This window comes from Alternaria metachromatica (genome assembly GCF_023757995.1).
Source record: "Alternaria metachromatica strain BMP 0045 chromosome Unknown scaffold_17, whole genome shotgun sequence".
NCBI lineage: Eukaryota > Fungi > Ascomycota > Dothideomycetes > Pleosporales > Pleosporaceae > Alternaria > Alternaria metachromatica.
This window is the reverse complement of record NW_026055508.1, coordinates 429,708-449,742: the sequence shown is the minus strand read 5'-3', so window position 1 is coordinate 449,742 and position 20,035 is coordinate 429,708. Positions and strand designations below refer to the sequence as shown.

General features: G+C 52.8%; 10 protein-coding genes across 10 annotated transcripts; 1 reads left to right on the top strand and 9 right to left on the bottom strand.

Moving 5' to 3' along the window:
* Nucleotides 1-276: 276 nt before the first annotated feature.
* J4E83_007162 (uncharacterized protein) lies at nucleotides 277-1,255 on the bottom strand (the record flags this gene model as incomplete). Its single annotated transcript, XM_049334067.1, has 2 exons — nucleotides 277-640; nucleotides 693-1,255. 2 exons carry the CDS (start codon nucleotides 1,253-1,255, stop codon nucleotides 277-279), a joined length of 927 nt encoding a protein of 308 aa, XP_049186878.1.
* A 2,625-nt stretch (nucleotides 1,256-3,880) lies between these two features.
* Nucleotides 3,881-4,693, bottom strand: J4E83_007161 (uncharacterized protein; the record flags this gene model as incomplete). Its single annotated transcript, XM_049334066.1, has 1 exon — nucleotides 3,881-4,693. The coding sequence occupies one exon, from the start codon at nucleotides 4,691-4,693 to the stop codon at nucleotides 3,881-3,883; it is 813 nt and encodes a 270-aa protein (XP_049186877.1).
* A 558-nt stretch (nucleotides 4,694-5,251) lies between these two features.
* Nucleotides 5,252-6,593, bottom strand: J4E83_007160 (uncharacterized protein; the record flags this gene model as incomplete). Its single annotated transcript, XM_049334065.1, has 2 exons — nucleotides 5,252-5,550; nucleotides 5,606-6,593. 2 exons carry the CDS (start codon nucleotides 6,591-6,593, stop codon nucleotides 5,252-5,254), a joined length of 1,287 nt encoding a protein of 428 aa, XP_049186876.1.
* Nucleotides 6,594-6,922: 329 nt separating this feature from the next.
* J4E83_007159 (uncharacterized protein) lies at nucleotides 6,923-7,273 on the top strand (the record flags this gene model as incomplete). The annotated part of the gene is made up of 3 exons (XM_049334064.1): nucleotides 6,923-6,970; nucleotides 7,022-7,136; nucleotides 7,188-7,273. 3 exons carry the CDS (start codon nucleotides 6,923-6,925, stop codon nucleotides 7,271-7,273), a joined length of 249 nt encoding a protein of 82 aa, XP_049186875.1.
* Nucleotides 7,274-7,544: 271 nt separating this feature from the next.
* On the bottom strand, nucleotides 7,545-9,506 carry J4E83_007158 (uncharacterized protein; the record flags this gene model as incomplete). Its single annotated transcript, XM_049334063.1, has 3 exons — nucleotides 7,545-8,119; nucleotides 8,171-8,659; nucleotides 9,083-9,506. The coding sequence occupies 3 exons, from the start codon at nucleotides 9,504-9,506 to the stop codon at nucleotides 7,545-7,547; spliced, it is 1,488 nt and encodes a 495-aa protein (XP_049186874.1).
* Nucleotides 9,507-10,035: 529 nt separating this feature from the next.
* On the bottom strand, nucleotides 10,036-10,930 carry J4E83_007157 (uncharacterized protein; the record flags this gene model as incomplete). The annotated part of the gene is made up of 2 exons (XM_049334062.1): nucleotides 10,036-10,492; nucleotides 10,584-10,930. 2 exons carry the CDS (start codon nucleotides 10,928-10,930, stop codon nucleotides 10,036-10,038), a joined length of 804 nt encoding a protein of 267 aa, XP_049186873.1.
* Nucleotides 10,931-11,295: 365 nt separating this feature from the next.
* On the bottom strand, nucleotides 11,296-12,321 carry J4E83_007156 (uncharacterized protein; the record flags this gene model as incomplete). Its single annotated transcript, XM_049334061.1, has 1 exon — nucleotides 11,296-12,321. One exon carries the CDS (start codon nucleotides 12,319-12,321, stop codon nucleotides 11,296-11,298), a length of 1,026 nt encoding a protein of 341 aa, XP_049186872.1.
* Nucleotides 12,322-12,539: 218 nt separating this feature from the next.
* Nucleotides 12,540-13,985, bottom strand: J4E83_007155 (uncharacterized protein; the record flags this gene model as incomplete). Its single annotated transcript, XM_049334060.1, has 1 exon — nucleotides 12,540-13,985. One exon carries the CDS (start codon nucleotides 13,983-13,985, stop codon nucleotides 12,540-12,542), a length of 1,446 nt encoding a protein of 481 aa, XP_049186871.1.
* Nucleotides 13,986-14,051: 66 nt separating this feature from the next.
* J4E83_007154 (uncharacterized protein) lies at nucleotides 14,052-15,137 on the bottom strand (the record flags this gene model as incomplete). Its single annotated transcript, XM_049334059.1, has 1 exon — nucleotides 14,052-15,137. One exon carries the CDS (start codon nucleotides 15,135-15,137, stop codon nucleotides 14,052-14,054), a length of 1,086 nt encoding a protein of 361 aa, XP_049186870.1.
* Nucleotides 15,138-18,636: 3,499 nt separating this feature from the next.
* J4E83_007153 (uncharacterized protein) lies at nucleotides 18,637-19,359 on the bottom strand (the record flags this gene model as incomplete). Its single annotated transcript, XM_049334058.1, has 2 exons — nucleotides 18,637-19,120; nucleotides 19,172-19,359. The coding sequence occupies 2 exons, from the start codon at nucleotides 19,357-19,359 to the stop codon at nucleotides 18,637-18,639; spliced, it is 672 nt and encodes a 223-aa protein (XP_049186869.1).
* Nucleotides 19,360-20,035: the final 676 nt, after the last annotated feature.

Below are 20,035 nucleotides of genomic sequence, written 5' to 3'. Positions count from 1 at the left end.
ATGATGAAGACGTGAGGAACACAGTGTAGACATGTCGCCCTCAGTAAAAGTCTAAATACCATCCATCGCAAGATAAAATGAAGGAATGTCACAGTGCACTCGAAAGAAGATAGTTTGCTTTGACAGTACTGATTGTATTTTTCATCCAGCAACATCTACAAGAAAGCGCAGCACGGCTGCGCCTATCAAAAAAGTATATATACAAAAAGTCGACCAGATCATGAAGTCTAGCCTATCATCGTTCCAATCCTCCAAATCATGCAAAACATGTGCATCTTACTCCTTACGGAGAAGAGCCTCGCGGAAAGCACGGCGACCACGCTTAGCCTTGCCACCCTTGCAGTTCTCAGAGTTGTGCGCAACAGCCTCGCTGCTAGCAGCAGGCTCCTCGGAAGAAGGAACAGGGGAAGCAGCGGGCGAATTCTCCTCAGCAGGCTCCTCAGTAGGGGTCTGAGCGGGAGACTGAGCGCCGCCGCTGGTGCTGGCATCCCAGACAGCGGGGGCGGGGAAGGTGTAGTCCTTGTAGCCACCCCAGATGCTGAAGTTGAACTCCGGGTCGTCCTTCTTGTAGGCGCCGGGGAACTTGACGGTGGGGCCGGGGGTGCCGCTGCCGCCGCCGGTGACCTTGACTTGAGCGCAGCTATGGTTCATTAGTAATCGTCGTCGAAGAAGTAGTGAAGAAAAGAACTTACGCGTAGTAGAACTCAGCCTGGCCATCGTGCGCACCGTGAAGACCAACGTGCTCAGAGCGGATCAAGTACTCGCCCTCTGGCACCTCAGCCGGGACAGTGAACTCGATCTTGTTGCTATCCCAGGTGCACCAAGCATCACCGAGAATGTCCTTGTCGGGGTGGCAAAGACCAGACTCGAAGATCTTGAACCACTCGCCGTCACCCTCGTACTCCTTGACGGAGCTGGGCGCCTTGGACATGTAGACGAAAGCGGGGCCGGGGTGCTTCATGGTAGCGCCGTAGGCAAGCTTCATGGCCATCTTCGTGCCGGCTGCGACCTCCTTGACGCCGGTCTTGCCAGCGCTGGCGAAGGAACCCTTGTTGCAGCGGAAGTCGTCCATGTCGGGGGTCATGTTGTCGAGGGGGTTCTTCCACTTGGTGGGGTTGAACTTCTCCGCACGAGTGTTCTCGCGGATGAACTCGTAGCCCTTGGACTCCTGGCCGTCGGTGACCAAGACATCGAAGGTGTAGTGGGCAGAGGCAATCTGCGCAATGGCAGCTGCGGCGATGATGGAAAGCTTCATGTTTGAGGTGGGTAGTGGTGGTTGGTTTAGTGTTTGGTAGTGGGTTGGAAGATGAAAAACGATTGTATAGTAGGACTAGCCTGTAGAAACGAATGTAGTAGCGAAAAGCTGAAGAGAAGCGAAAGACAGTGTGCAAAAGTGTGCTGATGAGCTCTCCATCGTGGTGGTGATTTGCTTCTTATGTATCTGAGCATGCGTTCCTATCTGAGCGCCGTGGTCAATGTCGCTAACCGTTTCCAGTGACCAGAGCTGGTCTTTCCACTCATTCCTTGCAAACCCCTCTTCGCCGACGTTGGTTTGCACCATGAAACAATGCCTCAGGTGTTTCCTTCCATCGACGCATGAGGCCGAGATCTCTTGGCTGTGGCCGTATTTCCGCTATCCCGCACAGCTGTGGCGAAGCGAGATGACCATACGAAGGGATGAGAGCTGTCATTGTGGTATTGACCCCCGTAGCGCCCGCTTTTTGGATCCTGGGAACCGCGGTGGTGGGCCTGTCACCATACGGGTGCCTGTTTCAAACCATTATCTTGGCAGTAGGAGACTTGGCAGTCGGAGGTCTCATCAGTTAGAGAGGTGCAGGTACCATCAACGACGGAACTTCGCTGCCGGTGCAGACTATGCACAGTAGTATAGGAATGTGTGAGCAGACTTCAGCATTCGGTCAATAGTGGATTGACACTCATGAAGGAGTCGCAGAACGCTGTTATCATCAGTGTTGTGATGTCTCTTCCAACTTCCAATATCTCAGTGCATGAAAATGCAGCAAGACTATTTCTCCGCCTCTTCAACGTGAAACGAGTAATGACGGAAAGGGGGGCACGGCGGGATCGCACATGCTGAAGGACGTGATGATCGGGATCCAGACACAACCAGACTGCAAGCCCACTCACGTCTGAGTTCGGGTGAGCTACTACCTACCATCTAGCGCTCGCTGTGCTCGTACCCACTGTGCCAAAGATAGAGACTGCATACGGGTCTCGGAGGTAGCGCGGCTACCGAAGTTTGCGTGGTTGTCAAGAACGATTGCAAGGCAAGACTCACGGATGGTGACGGTCTACACCATTATATATATCGGCCGCCTTCAATTGAGCCTGTTGTTGCGCTTATTTGAGCTGTTAAGACTCAATTTACACGATGAAGGCGTGCATCCAGGCTGATGGGTTCGCGAGATGGAGCACTCCCGAGTCAGTAGTGGTTCACTTCAACCTGCACTTTAGCCGTAGGCCTATCACGAACGACCCTTTTCCGATGTATCCACACCGCAATCTCTGGTGGAGAGACAAGCTGTAGCGTGTTTCTGTTTCCGCCTGTGGCTTGTTTCAAACGTTGGTGTTGTTGCGGAATGCTACCGAGTGTGACCGCATAAGTTCAATCCTGTTGTTCCTTGACGCTATGGTGGGGAAGCCTGCAAACGACGAAGGAAGGCGCCTCAAGAGGTTGGCAATAACATCGTGCATAGGCTTGTATTGGCGCATAACAGCAGTTATCTCGTCGTCGGTCGGCGGCTCGAACTACCGAGAGCGTTGGGCTCTGCATAGTATACCGGATTAGGTCCGATGGGATTCCGCTCCACAATCCGATGCAGCAGAGGCATGCTTCCGCAACTAAGCCAAAGACGATGGAGGTCCACTGAAGTGCAGTAGCGGTGCGGCGTGATAGTTTCTTAGTCTTCTTGGCGTCTGTCCCCTGGGCTCGGGAGTTATGGAGGGAGGTCAAAAAGTTCTCGACTCGTGACGGGAGGCTCCTTGTCGGCCGTTGAGTCAAACCCGATTTTCTACCGACACCGTTGGGCCTAGCGTGTGAGCCTAATTCGACAATACATTCATCGTGCTGGATGTGTTGCTGTGAGCCTCTCGTTATTGTTCAGCAATCGACGCGTTGCGATGAGATGGTGTTGTGGTAGTGGTCGTGTGTTCACGACGTTGCAAGACGTCCCCGCATCGCCTGACCGTCATACGTCATCACTAACAAATCATGTGGCATTGTTTTCCTGCATGTCTTTGATCCGCAATGCACGACAAACGCTTTTTGCAAACTTTAGACGGGAGAAAGCCATGAAACCATTGTTCTTGACATTGAAATATCCAACTACTCTTCTTTTCCCACCCGTAGAATAATTGGCGGGCCGTCATCGCAAGGACGCCCGAGACAGTACCCCAAGCATCGATCAACATGTCAGCAACCAACGAGCAACCAGTCGAGACGCCAGTCAACAAACTCAACGCAAAGCAGCAGAACCGAATCCAGAAAAGACGACTCGCACGTCAGCAACTCACCACGCACCTCGCTCTTGTACGAAAGAACAGCAAAACAAACGACCCTCCACGGATCGCAGGATGCATGCGCGCACCGCGAGGCCCAGACGGCCGCTTCCTCCACCGCGAACAAGTCATCACAAAAGCAATAGAGAGTCTCAGCATACAAGAGACGACAGCAAAGCCCGTAGAAAGTTTGAATGAGAAGCCGAAATCTTGGACGCCATGGGTAGTCCCGTCTCTCTCCAAGACACCAAAAGCTTCCCGGCTTTAGCTTCATACAAGACCGGGGAGGAGTTCATATCCCCATCACCCAACCGTCTGAACACCGCGGACACACCGAATACCTCCCCGCCCCCTCATCCCCTCACAGAACGAAGCCATCGTGCTCCCTGTCAGCCTCTTCCTGCGCCCTGCCAATCGGATCATCCATGTAAAGGACCTTGACTTCCCACATACTACTCGCGTTCATACCGATCAAGATACCCCCTCCTTTAGTCCCTTTCTCCCATCTCTTGGTTTGCTTCACGTCCTCTGTATCGAGGAGTAAGACGGTGAAGATATGTTCAGCGTCTTCCTTCGCGTCAGCACGATCGACGTAGGAAGCGTGAAGCTTGGTTGTAGCCGCGTATCCTTTTGGCTTGGAAGCCTCGAACTTCGAAGATAGGGAGGTGAAGGCTGGGCGTTTGGCGTGGGCAAGAGGGCCAGCGGAGATAATGGTGTAGACGGGCGCAGGCAGGATATCGAAGACGTCTTTGTTGATTTCGCGATGTATCTTCAGTATAGTGTAGACGCCGCGTTGGCCCTCAACAATGAATGTGTCAAAGCCTTTTTCCAAGAACTCTTCATCAACCTCCTTCTCTTCATCTTCATCGTCCTCAAATAGGAAGTCGTCGTTTGGCTTCTCTTTCAGGAGGGCGTACTTGTCGATTGCGGGAGGTGAGTTGCTGACGACGTCTTCGATTTGAGGAAGGAGGTGGCGGAATGCCTTCGCAGGACCCAAGAGTTCGTGGGAATCGATGTGTGGTCGGATGATGCTCAAGTACCAGATTGTGTTGGGTTCGACGTCGATGAAGGCGAGTTCGTCGACTGGTTTGTCGACTTTGGGAGCGGGGATTGGAGTGGATTTGTTGAAGGGCATGACTTCATCGTCGCCTTCGAAGTAAATGCCTTTGTCCATGGTCAGATGTAGGGATAGTCGAGGACCTGTGATATCGTCGAGTATCGTGATGTCGGTGCGAAGGCAATGTAATTTGGGGCGGTACTTGAGAAGTTTATGAAGGTGAGGGGGATGGGCAATGTATGCTGTAAGAGCAAGCACGGGCGTTATAGCCTGCGAGCGTTTGTTAGATGACGTCGTCGCTTGTGGTTTGCGGTATCGCGGTGAAGGCGGGACTGGCGCCTGGAGCTATCAGGCTCTAATATGGGGCGCCGACAGACCGATACAAACAATCTTGTATACCGCCACGGGGGTTAATGGCGTGCGATATCGCCTAGACAAGGCGGTATGTAGGCGCCAACTCTCTCATCTGGAATCGAGGAACGATATATCAGCGGCAGTTCGAAGTGACTCCAGACGATCGTAGGATTGTGCATTGGTATCTCCTAGCAAAGTAAGACATTCCGCCTCTTAGAATACATAGTGTGCTTTTAGACTCAGTCCCTGAACGCCAGAGCGCCGTACGCATGCAGAACGTGACATGTGATTGTCACTCAGCCTTCCATATGACTACACCACCTAATGTCTCTTCGCCCTCTTATCCTTGCCAGGCCGTTTGCTTGCACCGCCGCTGGGCTTGCCCTTCATCCTGCGAGCCGAGAAACCGCTCCCGTCTGCGCTGGATTCGGCGGTGTTACTCTTCGCGTGACGCTTCTTGCCACCGAAACCGTACTTCGAGTCCTTCTTCTGGCGCTTGTTGAAGTCCTTGCCGCCAGCACCACCACGACCGCGGCGGTCGGACTTGTCGTCATCAGCGGTGGCAGCGACGTCGAAGAGGTCTTCCTCGTGGGTAGCTGTGATGTCGGCTCCTTGTCGCTCTGCATGTTTGTCAGTATACTGTCGTTCAAGTTCTCAGATATGGGTAGAACATACTCCTCTTGAGAGTCTGGATCTTCTCAATGGTGTCCTTCTTCTCCTTGGCGCGCTCCTGCAGCTTCGCGACCTGAACCTGCTTTCCGAACTTCTTCAAGTCTCTCTGCTTGCGTGCCTCTGCAGCAGCCTTCTTGCCTGCCGCGGCATCAATCAGCTTCTGCTTGATCTTGCCCATGTGCTCGTCGCTCTTGACCATCTCCGCGAAGTAGTCGGCTGGCCGAGAGAACGACACACCCTCCTTCTTCAACTTCTTCCGCGCATCCTTGACCGAGGACAGGCATTGCTTGTAAAAGGCGAGCTCACGGTTGAGGTCGTCCTCGACGTCGGCGATCTCGACAGGCTCGTCGGTGGTAACGGACTGGTATTCCGAGAAAGCGAGTTTCGAGTAGGGAAGTTGGATGCGGTTCAAGGCTGCGGTGAGGGCGGCGGTGTTGTTGATGGTAAGGCGCTGGTGCGGGATAATGTCTCCCTTGTCCTCTGAAGCGACGGAGTCCAGATCGGATAGCGCAATGTCATCCTCGTCATCGTCCTCGTCGTCGTCATCTTCAGCGTCTTCATCCTCTTCTGCGGCCTCGGCAGCCTGTATCTCCTCCTCGTCTGAGCTGATGTCGCTATCGGTGTCGTTGAGGTGGTCAAGGTCTACTTGAAGTCCATTGGGCGCGTCTTCATCGTCGCTTGCGTCGTCGTCGTCATCCTCGCCCTCGGTCTCCCACTCGGGCTCCTTGACTGCTGGCGCAGCCTTTGCGTCGGCCTTCTTGTCCTTCTTCGACTTCTTTGTCTTGCCATTGACCTTCACCTCTACCTCATCCAACGGCACAGGCACGCCGCCCTCCTCGGTATCCTTCTCGCCCTCCTCCGCAGCCTTCCTGGCCTCGCGCTTTTCCTTGCGCTTCAGCGCCTGCTTGACGTACTTCTTCTGCTTCTCGCGCTTGATGTCGCGGCCCTGGTAGTTGTCGAGCGCCGACTTGAGCACGCCTTTCTTCGCCATGTCGACTGAGGTTTATGGAGTTCTGAAGCGTGTGGAGTATCGAACGTCGCAAAAGTCAAGACGTCAAAGCTTCCCAGAAAATAATTCGTGAACTTCGAAGTCTGGGCGCAGAAACATTTTAGCGCGCACGCTAGCTTGACCGCCTACGAAACGGGCAGGAAGCCGCGGCGAAGACCACGTGCTCCGCGACCCTACATATCCATCGTATGCGCATCTCTCCTGTTGTATAATAGCAGACCGCTTGACAATCGCCTTGTGAGGTGCTAAAATTGTTCCAAATCCGCAGACTACTCGCATCGTTCTCTACTTCATCACAAACACATTCAGTCATGGCAACACCACAGCCACTAGCAGACCGCGCGCAAAGCGACACTGCGGTACGTGCTTGTTACACTCACGATGCCCCGCTCTACCTAACATGCGCATAGTCCGCCGTCTCAAAGGATGCTGAGAGTTCTGGAGAGCTCACAGCGGTTGTCGACGATCTCCTGAATCAACTCAACACCAAGTTCACCACAGTCAGCAGCGAGCTGCTTGCCAAAAGTAAGTACAAGCATGTCTAAAGCAGATACACTAGATGCTGACGATGCGTAGTGGATGACATGTCACGGCGGCTGGATAACCTCGAAGCAACTATCCAAGCCGGAGATGGTACCAAGGGCTCAGGGTCTGGCAAGTAGATTTACAGGGAAAGCATCATGTTTGGTCAAAAGCAGGCGGTGTGCATCGCGCATGTCTCAGTCATTGGCGTTTGGTGTTAAATTACATAGATTGTATGCAATCTGGGTATTGACTTTTGGTTCTCTGCTACTTATTCCTCTTTCTCATTGTCATGATCACGTATGCCTGTCGCTCCTGCGCCAGGCCACTTTGCGCCCCCAGCTCATCTTATCATCTTAATAGTGTTGGTGGTATGCCTCATTGCGGAATCCTACTTCACGCACGGGTCGTCTACAACTCAGACTTCTCCTCCTCAGCATCACCCATGAACTTCCTCAGAATGTTGCTCCTGCTCATCAAGTCATCCATCTTCTCGGGTGCCAGGTTGCCCTTGGCAATGAGTCCCTGCAGACGCTTGAGCTCCTTCGCAGCGTACTCCTGGTTGGCACCGATCTTGTTGAAGACCTTGACGTAGTATTCGGCGTACTTGTCTTGCAGAGTACCGGCGAGGGTCTTGGCCTCCTCAGCACCGCCGGCCCATGAGCCTTGGAACTTCTCAATGAGGGTGTTGAAGGCCTCAATGGTGCCACCAGTGGCGTCAAGACCACCACCTACAGCACGGTGGGTACCGGCGTTGGCGTTGATGAAGTCGACGAAGTCCTTCTCGGCGCGGGCGCCGTTGTAGGGGAGAGGCTCGGTGGAGCCCTTGGGGAAGTATTTGATGGTCGGGTAGGATGATACGCCTTGCTCCTGTGCGAGGGCCTTGGAGTTCTCAGCTTCAGCGTCGACCTTGGCGATCAAGACACCGGGTTCGGTAACGAAGTCGTTGGCGAGGGTCTCCCAGACGGGAGCGAGAGTCTTGCAGTCTGCGCAGATGTTAGCTATGAAATCATTATAGAGAGGCTAGGAAGACATACGTCCACACCATGGAGCAGTGAAGGCGACAAGCACATCCTGGTCCTTTCCAACCTTCTCCTTAAAGGTCTTGTCGTCCAAGTAGACGACCTGGCTAGGCAGCTTGCCCTTGACCTTAGGCTTGACCGAGCTCTTCTCTGTGATGAACTTGCTCAAGCTCTCGAGGTCACGTCCGCCGCTGTAATCCGTAGGCTTGTCGCTCTTTCCGTCGAACCACTTGAGGGTAGGGAAGCCTGAGACACCGAAACGCTTGCCGAGCGCCTTGTGAGCATCAGCATCGACCTTTGCGACGCTGACCTTGTCTCCAGCGTGCTGGAAGACGCCAGCCAGCTCATCGTAGACGGGGGCGAGGTTCTTGCAGTGGCCGCACCAGGGAGCGAAGAACTCTACGAGGGCGGGCTTGCCGGACTTAAGAACGACATCGTCGAAGTTGGAGGGTGTGAGGTCGATGACGGCCGATGCCGAGGCAATTGCGGGCAGCAGCGCAATGGCTGCGGGTATTAAATTGCGGAAAAGCATCTTGGAAGTGTATGAAGCTCAAGGATGAGTTGAAGCTCCAAATGTGTGTTGAAGAGCGGTGGGAAATCTGGTGGGGAGCTAGAGCAGCACAGCGGCTATCAGGGTCCCGCGGTGGCGATCGCTAGTCTGAAAGGTGTCCTTACGCGTCTCAACTTTACAAATCCAACACCAACGCGACGTGATGACGTACACTGGATAGTGATCACGTATACTAATCACGATCTTAATAGTATGCACAGCTGTTGATAAATATTGTTTACTATGATATGCATTCGATTCCTGGGTATCACAAAGACATCGCCCTCCAGACCTGCATGTGGCTATCACCTCCCAAACCTTCCATATCTAATGCAACGACATCTTCCAGTTGTTCCCTCCAGTCATCCCATAGCTACCACTAACCGTCTTCTCGTCTTCAACCTTCTTTTCTTCGTTGACCTCTGGTTTGACCTCAGGCTTCTTCGCCTCAACCTTCTCCTCCTTAACCCTCTCCAGCTCACCAGCAACCTTCTCCACAGCAGCCTTCAGCGCCCTCACGTCCGCGCCCCTGATCTCCTCGATTTTCTTCCCATCCTTGAAGACCATGAACGTCGGCATAGCTGTGACACCATATTGCCCCGCGATCTCTCTCTGCTCATCCACATTGACTTTGACGAATGCGAATCTCCCTGGTGAGGCGTGCGTGGTGGAGAGTTGGTTGTAGATGGGCGCGATTTGCTTGCAAGGTGGACACCATGTTGCGTAGAAGTCAGCGATGAGATATGTGTGGCCATTTAGAAGGGTGCGGAAGTGTAGGGGTGCTGAGATCTCTGTTGGCATGATTGATATTGGGGTGCCTGTCAAGGCGGCGTGCTGAGGTTGTGTGTCGAGTGATTTGAGTGTTGTGTCTTGCCGAAGGGCTGTTGAAAGGCGACTGTAGCGTATTGAAGCTGCCGTAAGATCCGGGCTGCACTTTTGTATTTGTTCGACTGCGATGGCGCGACCTTGTGGAATGTTCTTTCCAATAGTTGCGCCATACCACGAATGGTCTGGCCAATCAGCATTTGTCATCAGCTTCACGATCACGTGTCGATGCGCTTGCCGCACCCGGTAGTCGGTGATAGTAGTTACACGCGGGAGAGGCTATAAATGCTGGCGCAATGCGTATACGGAACCTTTTAGCGGAGTAATCAGTCATACAGATGGGAGGGCCTGTCTTGAACTGATGGATGGTCTCGCGGAGGTTGATTCGACAATGATGTACATGCTGATAGCAGTCTTGAATTCCAGAAAGTCCACAACGCCTCGCTATGCCATCATGAGCAGCTGAACCCAGCTGCTTTTCAAGAATTGAATGACCCTTCAAAGCTCAGCCCCCACCCCTGCCCAGTATCTCCTCCCTCTCCAACACCTCAGGCTTGAACTTGATCAGAAAGACCGTCTTTCCCGGCCACAGACCCTTGCCTTCCTCATCGCCTACACTATGCGCTGTCACGCCCTCAGTTGGGAACCCTGCACCGTCGCACACACCCTCAATTATGCCCGCAACAAAGGCTGCGCAATTCAAACTCGACAGTTCTTTAGGCAGACTTATGTATTGGTTGACCATGGGGTCGTTGTCGAAGAGCATGTACTGTCCTGGGTCGGTGCCAGACTTTTCTAATGCATCGGCCGGTCGACCGAAGAGGTAGCGGTATAGTTGTTGTGCGATGAACTGGAGGAGAGGCAGGATACGAGTGGGTCGAATGCTCGCGAGGGGGTTGGCGGTACGTGAGAGGAGGAGGTCGAGTAGGCGGAGGCCAATGGGGTAGCCTTGTGTATTCAGTCTAAACGGATGTCAGGACACGCACGGCAGCAAATCGATCGCAGTCTTTCGCAATGCACGTGAAGTTCCGCGGCTGCATGGATCTAGCATACCTCTGCTCCAAGTCCCCCACATCCTTCGCGCCCTTCTGCGCATACGCAATCATCTCAATGAAGAGGTAGGCAAACGCCGCCCTGCTAAGCTCCGCAGTCTTACTCCGGTTCAGATTCCTGTCGTATATGCTTTTTTTATTCGACGGATACCGCAGCCCAGGCCCTTGACTTGGGGTGCCGCTCATTGCGATGTGCTGCCCTTGTGGTTGCGATTGTGTGCCGGGTTGCGGACGGATCGTGGCTGCAGAGGAGGATGTCGATGGCTTTTGCGCAATGTCTACGGATCGAGAGAGGGACGACTGGCGCGAGGGGTAGTACGAGTGGTGCAAGGGCAGGATGTTGGACATGGTCGCTATTGAACCCTGGCGGTGTTGTTTGGCGGAGTGATGTGGGTCGGAGGGTCGTGCGTCGTGCGTCAGACCTGCCGCGGGTCGAGGATGCTAGGGATCATCTTCGGTGCTTAGTTAGCACACGACTTTCAGAATACAACAACTCTCCGGACTGTCGACCATAATTACTCGACAAACTTAGTAGTGCATTCTGTTTGCCTCACCGGACTGGGAAGCTCAGCGCGTGCAGATGAAAAGGAGGAGTGAAGTTGATCATAGAACAGCGAGTTAGGTCGTGATTCTATGATAGCGTGTCGTTCAATACTACGTATCAAGAAGGAAAGTAGACGTAGCAACCCGAAAGAAGCCACTATCTCCGACACCTACATCTCTCCGTTGTGTCGCGCTTCAGCATGACGACAAACCGCCTGAACAGCGCGCTTCGAACGCCAACCGTCGTGCTCAGCAGCAGTCTCCATGTACCCATCAGGCATCTCAATCATATCTTCATACAGCTTTTCGAGCTTCTTCTTCTCGTCATCCACGCCTTCCGAGCCGACTACTTTGCGTTCCTCACCGGTAGATGCCTTCTTCCAGTCCTTGTACCACTCTTTGAACCTTTCGGTGAGATTCATCTGGTGCCACTCAAGAACCCTCATCATCGGCTGCACATCGGTGCGGCGGATATCGAATTGAATCGGAATGATGGCAGTGGTGTAGTTCGGGTCCGCAGCAACATCGCGCATGTGAGGTGCACCAGACAGCTCGAGCTCAAGCTCCGCGCGCAGGTCACCGTTGAGCTTTCTCTGTTGCTGTAGTGCAGCCAAAGCATCACCGCGTTCCTTCTTCATCTTGCGTTCGGATACGAGGTGGCGTTGCTTATCACCTTGAGCGTCTTTCGCCTTCTCTTCCTCCTTCCACGCCGTGTCCTTAGCATTCTTGACCTTCTTGTTGGCACCCTTCAGCTTCCGCGTCTTTCCATCATTCTGATTGCCCAGATTGAAGTTTTCGTATTCGATGGTCTTGAGTGTGTCCTTGAGCTGCGTGTTTTCGGATTGCAGACGCGTGACCTCGCTTTCGAGGCGGTTGAGACGGCGTACGGTGTCAGTCGGAAGGTCAGATCCAGCAGCGGTTTTGGCAGTCCTTCGATCTAGATCGTCGATGGTTTTGCCTCGTTCCTCAGCCTGCCCTTTCCAGTGTTCGCATTGTTGACTCAAGGTTGCGATGGTACTTCTCAGACGGGCCTCTTCACCGTGTTTCGCTTCCTGTTCTTCATCGATTACGTTCTCGTGCCAGATACCACCGGCGGACTCTACAGTAGACGCTTTGGATACTGACAGACTAAGCGACAATGTCCCGGAACGCAAGTCATCAGTGTCGTGGAAGAGTGCGTCCAGATTGAAGCTCATCTATTGTGGGTTAGTATGAGCATACGCTAGCTGTTTTTCAACTTACCTTGGATTGTACTCAGGTGGCTACACTATCTCGACGCGAAGAAAGCGATGATTTGAGGTTGCAACGTAGTTGTTACGCCAAGAATTTAGACCCTGGCGAGGTGAAAACCAAACACGACGAAACGGGAAGGCGCGCTCGTCACCGCTTCACCGTAAGGCATCCTCTGGTCCGATCACTCAATTCTCAATTGCTCTATAACAGCTGCGAGATCTCGCACGCGGAAGGGCTTCGGAACTGCGTCGTCCATTCCAGTCTCTCGCGCGCGCTTCAGTTGCTCGGGTCTTGCATTTGCGGTAACAGCGATAATGTGTAGATGTTTATCGATTGACCCGTCCTCTTGCGCAGCGCGAATCATACTCGCACACTCAAGCCCATTAACAATGGGCATCTCAATGTCCATAAGAATGACGTCGATACGTGGCTCGTCGCCGCGTGGTTGCGATGAAGTCGAGCCCTTCCAGTGTTGCGTAGTTTTGATGAAGTCGAAAGCTTCTTGGCCGTTGTCGGCTGTGTAAACGATATAGCCCTGAAGTTGCAGCTGTTTCTTGAGCACCCGTTGGTTGACCATGTTGTCTTCAACAAGCAGGATGCTAGATTGGGTGGTCGGCGGCGCGTCCGCACCGGTACCCATCGCATGAGGCAGCGGCGAGGTTGGCCCTTCGGTAGTGACGGACTTTTCGGAGCTTCTAGTAGATAGAGACGGTCTCGGTGGTGAAGCCCTGGATGCTTTTGTATAGAAAGCAAATGTCGACCCGATATGTTGCTGAGACTGGAAGCCAATCTCACCACCCATTAAGCCCACCAATTTCTTGCTAATGGACAACCCCAGCCCAGAACCGCCGTATTTGCTGTATGTCTTGGGCATGTTCTGGGTGAACTGGCTGAAGACGCGCGCTTTAGTCGATTCATCCATTCCACATCCTGTGTCTTCGACTTTGAACCACAAGAATATCGACCCGTCCGACGGTTCGACCTCGACTGCCGGTTCATCGATCGATTCACTCTTTTGGACTGCTTTGATGAGACCGTCAAAGATCTCAGTGGGTGGCCAAGCTGCTACTCCGATACGAACAGTGACAGCTCTTTCGGCGGGTCTATCCTTAGTGAACTTGATTGCATTGGCGACCATGTTGAATAGCACTTGTGTCACTCTGCCCGGATCAGCATCGATCCAGTCAACGCCGAGCTCGCTCAATGAGGGATCAGCTACAGCTACAAGCTGAACTCCAGCCTGTTCAGCCTCAGCTCTGAAAGTGCTTTCGACTTGATTCAAGAAAGTCTTGACGTGAAAGACTGTCGGACAGATCTCTAACAAATTCGAATCCAGTTTGGAGAGCGAGAGAATGTCATCGATGATACGTTTCTGATGCATGGTGCATGCCATGATCGTATCGACAGCATCGCCAATACTGCTGTTAAGATTTCGCAAGTCGTCGGCGGTGCGGGCGCTGTCATGTTCGGGTGCGCTTCGCTTCTCGCACTGGTTGAGGAGAAGCCTTACTTCAGAGAGCGAGTGAGCTATGGAATCTGCACAGTGCATAACAGCACTAAGAGGGTTTCGAATCTGCGGTATGTTAGGACATGCAACGACCCGTCCGGAATCCAAAGCGTACTTCATGGCTCACCATGTCGACGAAGCTGCGCCCTGTTAGCAAATGGAAGCACACCCTGAGTAGGTTGTCATTTACTTCTCTTGTTGGCGTTTGGCCTCCACGGCTTCTTGCAGCCGCGATTCGCTGAGATGAAGCTGCTCCAGAGCTGCTGCACGAGCAAGCTCTTGTTGTTTGAGGGCTTCTTCTTTCGCGAAAATGTCATTTCCTATAGCAATGCTCTCTCTTCGGATTTTCTCAGTACGGCTCCTAGCTTCAACGTTTGCCATCGAGATCACCTCGTGGGAGAAGTCACGATGGAGTGTCTTGATCCAAGCTTGGTAGGAGCGGTCGTAAGGTGTACGAGGTGCCAAACCGACGATTAGAACCGCATCAATATTGGCAGTCCGATTCGAAACACTGGGCAATATGACAGCCTGGTGGCAGATGTCGCCATAGCATCGGCTCGTAGATGCTTCGCACATTTCCTGGGGAAGAGTACCGTTCTCAGCCTGGAGAAGTACCGGCGAACGAGAATTGACACTCCTGAAGAAGCTTTTCACCCATGCTTCATCCATACTTGGCTCGATTGTGGATAAGGGTGCGACCGGGAAGGAACCAACGGTGCCAGAGAGGGCAAAGGATAGCGAATTGGCCTGATTGTTGGAAGGACCAGTCTCGCTCACACTGTCTTGGTTCGTTTCGATGCGGTACAAAGCAGCGAACGATATGACCCCGTCTCCGTTAGATATACCCTTCAAGATTGAAGGCCACAGCGCATCCAGATCCGAAGCAGTCTCGCAAGCATTGCGGAACTCGTCTAAAGAACGCTCGCGGCGGACTTCCAACACGTCCCTCGTAACGTTGCAGGTTGTGGCATGAAAGCCGCCCAGGGACGGCGGTAGGCCCGTCGTGATGATGGATAAGAAGACTTCCTCAAGGCGACCATTTCGGGAGAAGAAGAACGGTATATGTTGGTCGCTATTAAATCCAGACTTTTCGCTTGCGTGCCTGCTCAGTGTATCGACTTCGGGCAGCTGTTGGATTAAAGCTGTGTTGAGACTTATCGGTCGCCCTTGGTACAGCGGATGGTGGTCATGCAGCAATCGACCATACGCTGTGTTGTAAAGGACGGTCGAATCCGAGCCAAGTAAGAAGAGCTGTGGTTGAGGAGAGAGCATTGCGATGTGGATGAGTAACAGTAATTCGCGAGGCCACGATGAAATGAGTCCGGCGGCGGTTCTGGCCCAGTCCAAGTCCCGAATGTATTGCAAGTCGGCGTCGATGGCTGCATCGCCCGTCGGATTCGTGAGGAAAGAGAGGTGAGGCTGCTCAAGCTCTACCGCCATAATGATGTCGGTAGCGCGACCAGACAAGAGAAAGATGTTATGGTACGGACCCGCGGGCTGCTGCGCCAGTATACATCTCAGCCACAATCCGTCGTTGGTGCCGGTCCCGGGGTCAACGGCTTCATGAGTGGCAAGCCAGACGTCTCGTGAGAATCTAGACCGCGCAGGCCATGCAGATTACTCTGTCCAGAGTCTGGACTATCGAACCCTTGGACCCCTACACTGTTCTCCGGGACATGCCGTTCAAGGGCAAGGCACGACGCACTGTCTAGTTGGGAGGGACCTGCGAATACGTTTCAAGTATGCAGGCAATGGCTTCGCGATGCCAGGCAGATGTCGCCTTAGAGCGCTGAGTCGCTGACGCTCAACGCAGCGAGCTGAGCCCATCTCGAGAGTCTTTCGCAGCCACGGGCCAAATTGATGCGAAGGGCATAGCAAGCGAAAAATAAAGACTAGCATAAATGAGGCATCACGGCAGGAATGCAGTGGGATTGGCATGCATAGCTCGCCTGTCAAGCCTCAAGCAGCGTCGTGGCCAGATCTCTGCTGGTGCTTCAGCCTAGCTGAAAGCGGTTAGTGCACCCGCCCCTTCTGCGATCTCGAGACCCGGGACTATCTTGCCGCCCGTTGTTTTTTGAGCCACAGCTGACCTTTCTTCTGTTTCGGCGGGAGCGATAGGTTAGTCTATTCAAGCATCGTTCAAAAGGAGTTTCAAAAGCCTCGTGCCTGGCTTCCGACTGGTTTTAAGGCAGTTGTGGCTCCGATGGCTGCCGGCTCTCCCTACACCTAGTCTAGCGCGATCGTCGATCTGTTCACACTACGGAGCCTTGGAGAGAGATTTCGTTCGTCCAACAGCGGAATAGACCTCAAGCTCGAGAGTCGAACCTCCGCTTCGCTCGACCATCTCAGCGAAGAAGATCTCGAATACGGAACCCAAAAGGTTCGCAGTGTGAGACGAAGCGCTCCCTAGAGGACGCCTGCGAAACTTCACTGCGAAACCCTTTCGGAAAACCTCAGGTGCGCAACCCAAAATCATTCATGGGTTTTAGCTATGGAGGGGTTGATGTATTACGGCCTCGCTGGACGCCGGTCGTCCTTTTGTAAATCGTTGGGCGCAGGAAGCACACAGGCAGCGACTCATGGACTCATGTTTGGCCTTTATGATGCAATGGTATCGTATTGTATGTCAGTACTCTCGGCTGAGTCTCACATACCGTAGCGATGTCTTCATGGCGATTGCTGGCATCGCGCAGATATTTTGCGAAGTCACCCATTTTACATATAAGGCTGGCTTGTGGAGAGAACATGTCCATGCTGGCCTCCTCTGGTATGCCGACGGATCGCTCATGCCCCTACGACGGGTTACCGCTGTCTCCAGTCCACCTTCTTGGTCGTGGGCTTCTCTGGATGGCCCCGTAAATATGATGTTCAGCCGCGAATCAAGGACGATGACCACCCAACCTGCAGCCACGGTGCTTGAACACCAACTCAAGCTCGAGCGAGCCGTTACTTCCTTTGCGCATACTGGGGATGGCGTTCTGATGCTGGAGGCCTATTGCCTCAACGTCGTCTGCCGCTCGTGTTCAGACGGAAGCGCGCCATATAGCGACCCTTATCTACGCATGGTGGTCGACATATTCGACGAGCGAGGTGTCTGTGTCGGTACAGGCTATCATGATCGCATCCCAGAAAGCTGCATTACCCAATGCCTGGCTCTGATCGTATCGCAGAGAGTGGACACAACCTTCAGCAGCACTCCCATTACTTACTTCCTGCTGGTTGTTGAGTCGCACCGCTTTGTGGAGACCTGCTACGAGCGAATAGGCATCGGGCAGACAGCCGATAAGACTTACGGACATGTACTGGACACATTGGACATCAAGCCTGAGCAGAGGAAAAAGACCATCCTCGTCTAAATTCATATTCCCAGCATGTCTTTATTCCCTCGTCCTTCCTGATGCTTGCAAAAGCTTTCATTCCACGCCTTCATTTGAGTCCACACCACGTATACTCTTTCTCTCACCAACAACCCACCGATCAAACAGCATACCTTCAATCTTTGGCCCAGGGTGAACATCGAAAATCTCATAAAACATCTCATACCCTCTTGGTCTCTCGTCTTTCTGCAGTCTCTCAAGCAGAGCAAAGTCCCTCAGGTGAACTGTCATCCTGTAGTCATTCACGCGTAGACGGTACCTCAGTACCACCTCTCTAAGATCTGCGAAACCCCCAAGCGACGCGTAAAGGCCCTCACAGCGATCGGAACTGCCAACGCCGCTGAACCAAGACGAAGACCATGTATCGTCGATAACGATATTTCGGATCCGAGCGAGGCGTTGCGGAAGGACTGTCGATGTGAAAATAGACAGCATCTTGTTATTGTCGAATCTGAACGTGTTATTGGAGTAGAGCACCGGAACGGCCTCGCGGTACCTGTACCTTTTGTAAGTCTTCTGCTCAAAACGACTGCCCGCAAGGCGAGGAGGAAACAGACATTTCCTTGCAAGTTCTCAGCATCTCCACGTTGCAGCCTGACACCGCCTTTATCCTCCAAAGATCCCAAAGTTCCTCGCGATTAAACCTCAACCCCACTTCCTCCTGCTTAGAGAGCACAATCGCATAGATCTGCAGTCTCAACTCCGCAGGCAGCTTAGTAAAGAACAAACTTTGCGATTGATATTCCGCATTCTTTCTCAATACCCCCCGGGTCCTATCAACCGAAACACTGCGCTTTCTCTTCTCCAAAGCACGCACGCGTCTTCGATGTTCGATTTTAGTCAAGGCGTCATATCGCCTTTGCTGTGCTGTAGATGGACGGCCGGGGAGGCGTTTAACACAGGTAAGGGGTTCGATGGATCTGAGCCAATAACACAGACCACAGAGAGGGCAAGTGACGAGTTTGCAGCAAAGGCGCAGGATGGAGTTGGTATGCCATGTGTATATTATGGTATCTTTGATGGATTCAAGAATTGGCATCATGTTGTCTGAATGGTGTATACGTTGAGATGGATGGACATTTGCTGATCACATATGTTTTGGGTGGCCTTGTTTCATCCTGCGAAGGAGGCACAGTTGGTGGGGCCTGTCCACTGTTGCGGCTTCGTCAGGCAACCATATCCAGGCCGGGTAGCATATATTGGCGCAGTCTTGGCCTACCTGTTAGTCAGGCCATTTGGCTGGTACGTCTATCTTTGCAAGCGTCGCAAGGCTACTGTATGGTGTTGAAACATACCCTGAATGCGGGTCGCAGACTTGCTTATCATCAACCTATTACTATGAAAACCCAACTCCCCTTCCGATATGTTCTGGAGAAACGCGCATCTTAATACCATCACCATAATCTAGTGTATTGGTAAGGATGTATCTCCCATGTCGTCCAAGATACTCTATCCTTCTTCCTCTCATACTCCCATTCCCGCAGCCTCTCTGCTTCTATCGGAGACGCACGTATCCTATACCAAACTTCAGCGCCATCCGTATTGCATCTTTGCTCGATCTCATCCAATAATTCAATATCGTCCCGGCGCTCATAGGGATAGACATGCCACGTTCTTGCCACAAATTCCAGGTCAAGGGACTCAAGTCTGGGCAAAGATGCGATTGCTGTGAAGAAGTCGTCGTATTCGAAATAACGGCTGTATCGCTCCTCTTCAGTGATCTCGGAAATCCATCTCGAACCAATATTCTCGATGGCAATGCGCTTGATACTAGCTAAGCGTGGTGGTGGGATCGAGCGAGTGAAGAGGATGAAACGTCTGTAGCTTGCGAATGTGAAGTCGATCTCTGAGTATAGCATACCGATGGCTTCGTGGTAGCTGGTGGAACGGTTAGGTAGTGCATTACAAGTTTCCGGTGTGTGGGCTTACATCCTTCGGCAGGTACGTAGGATGCCTGTTGAGCGTCCAGGGTCGGCGCTGAACTTGAACATGTCATCCTCCGCCTTGTCGTATGCATCCACAGTAATATTATCAATGTCGCGAAATACCATGCTGTAGATCTCCAATCGCAATTCTGCAGGTAGCTTTCCAAAGAAGTCGCTCTGGCTTTGCTCCATGGTCTTCCTCTTTCTTGAAAACGGATTCTTCGTCCACTTTCCATCTACAGAGATGCTCCGCTTTCTGTTCACCAAGGCCCGCTCTCGCCGCGCCTGCTTCACTTCACTCATAACGAGGACGCGTTTTTGTTTTCTCCTTTTTCGCCGGTGACCAGTACAGTCGCTGAAGCTAGCTGAGTGGAGGCAGAAACAGCAGCCCAGACATGGGCATGTTAGGAGCTTTGTCCAGCGGCGAAAGCGGGCGCTGTCGTTCCAAGCGTAGAGAACGGATTCGCGAACATAAGTGAATGGCTGCATCTTCAACTCGACGCGCGACTACGCATATGGATCAGAGAGCGGCTCGGTGGGAGCAAAGATGCAGTGTTCCAAGAGGCAAAGATGCCTCGCGACGATGTTGTTGCCTGTCGCGGCGTGGGCGGCACAGCCGCTTTATGCCCAGCCTCGTCATTATTCCCCATCGTGTCATTCGTTCTGTCCTTGAATGTTTTTTGGTGAACAAGAAGTCGTACATCGGCGTAGCATTGGATGCGCAAAAGTCGTCATGATCAAGTGAGGTCTTCCGGCTACGTTGCCAGACCACCTACACGCAGGATGCAGCTTACACGGTGATACTGTTAAGCCTGAAACATCGCGATTGTCGCACAAGGAAGCTCATCCATGAGTCAGTATTGACTGC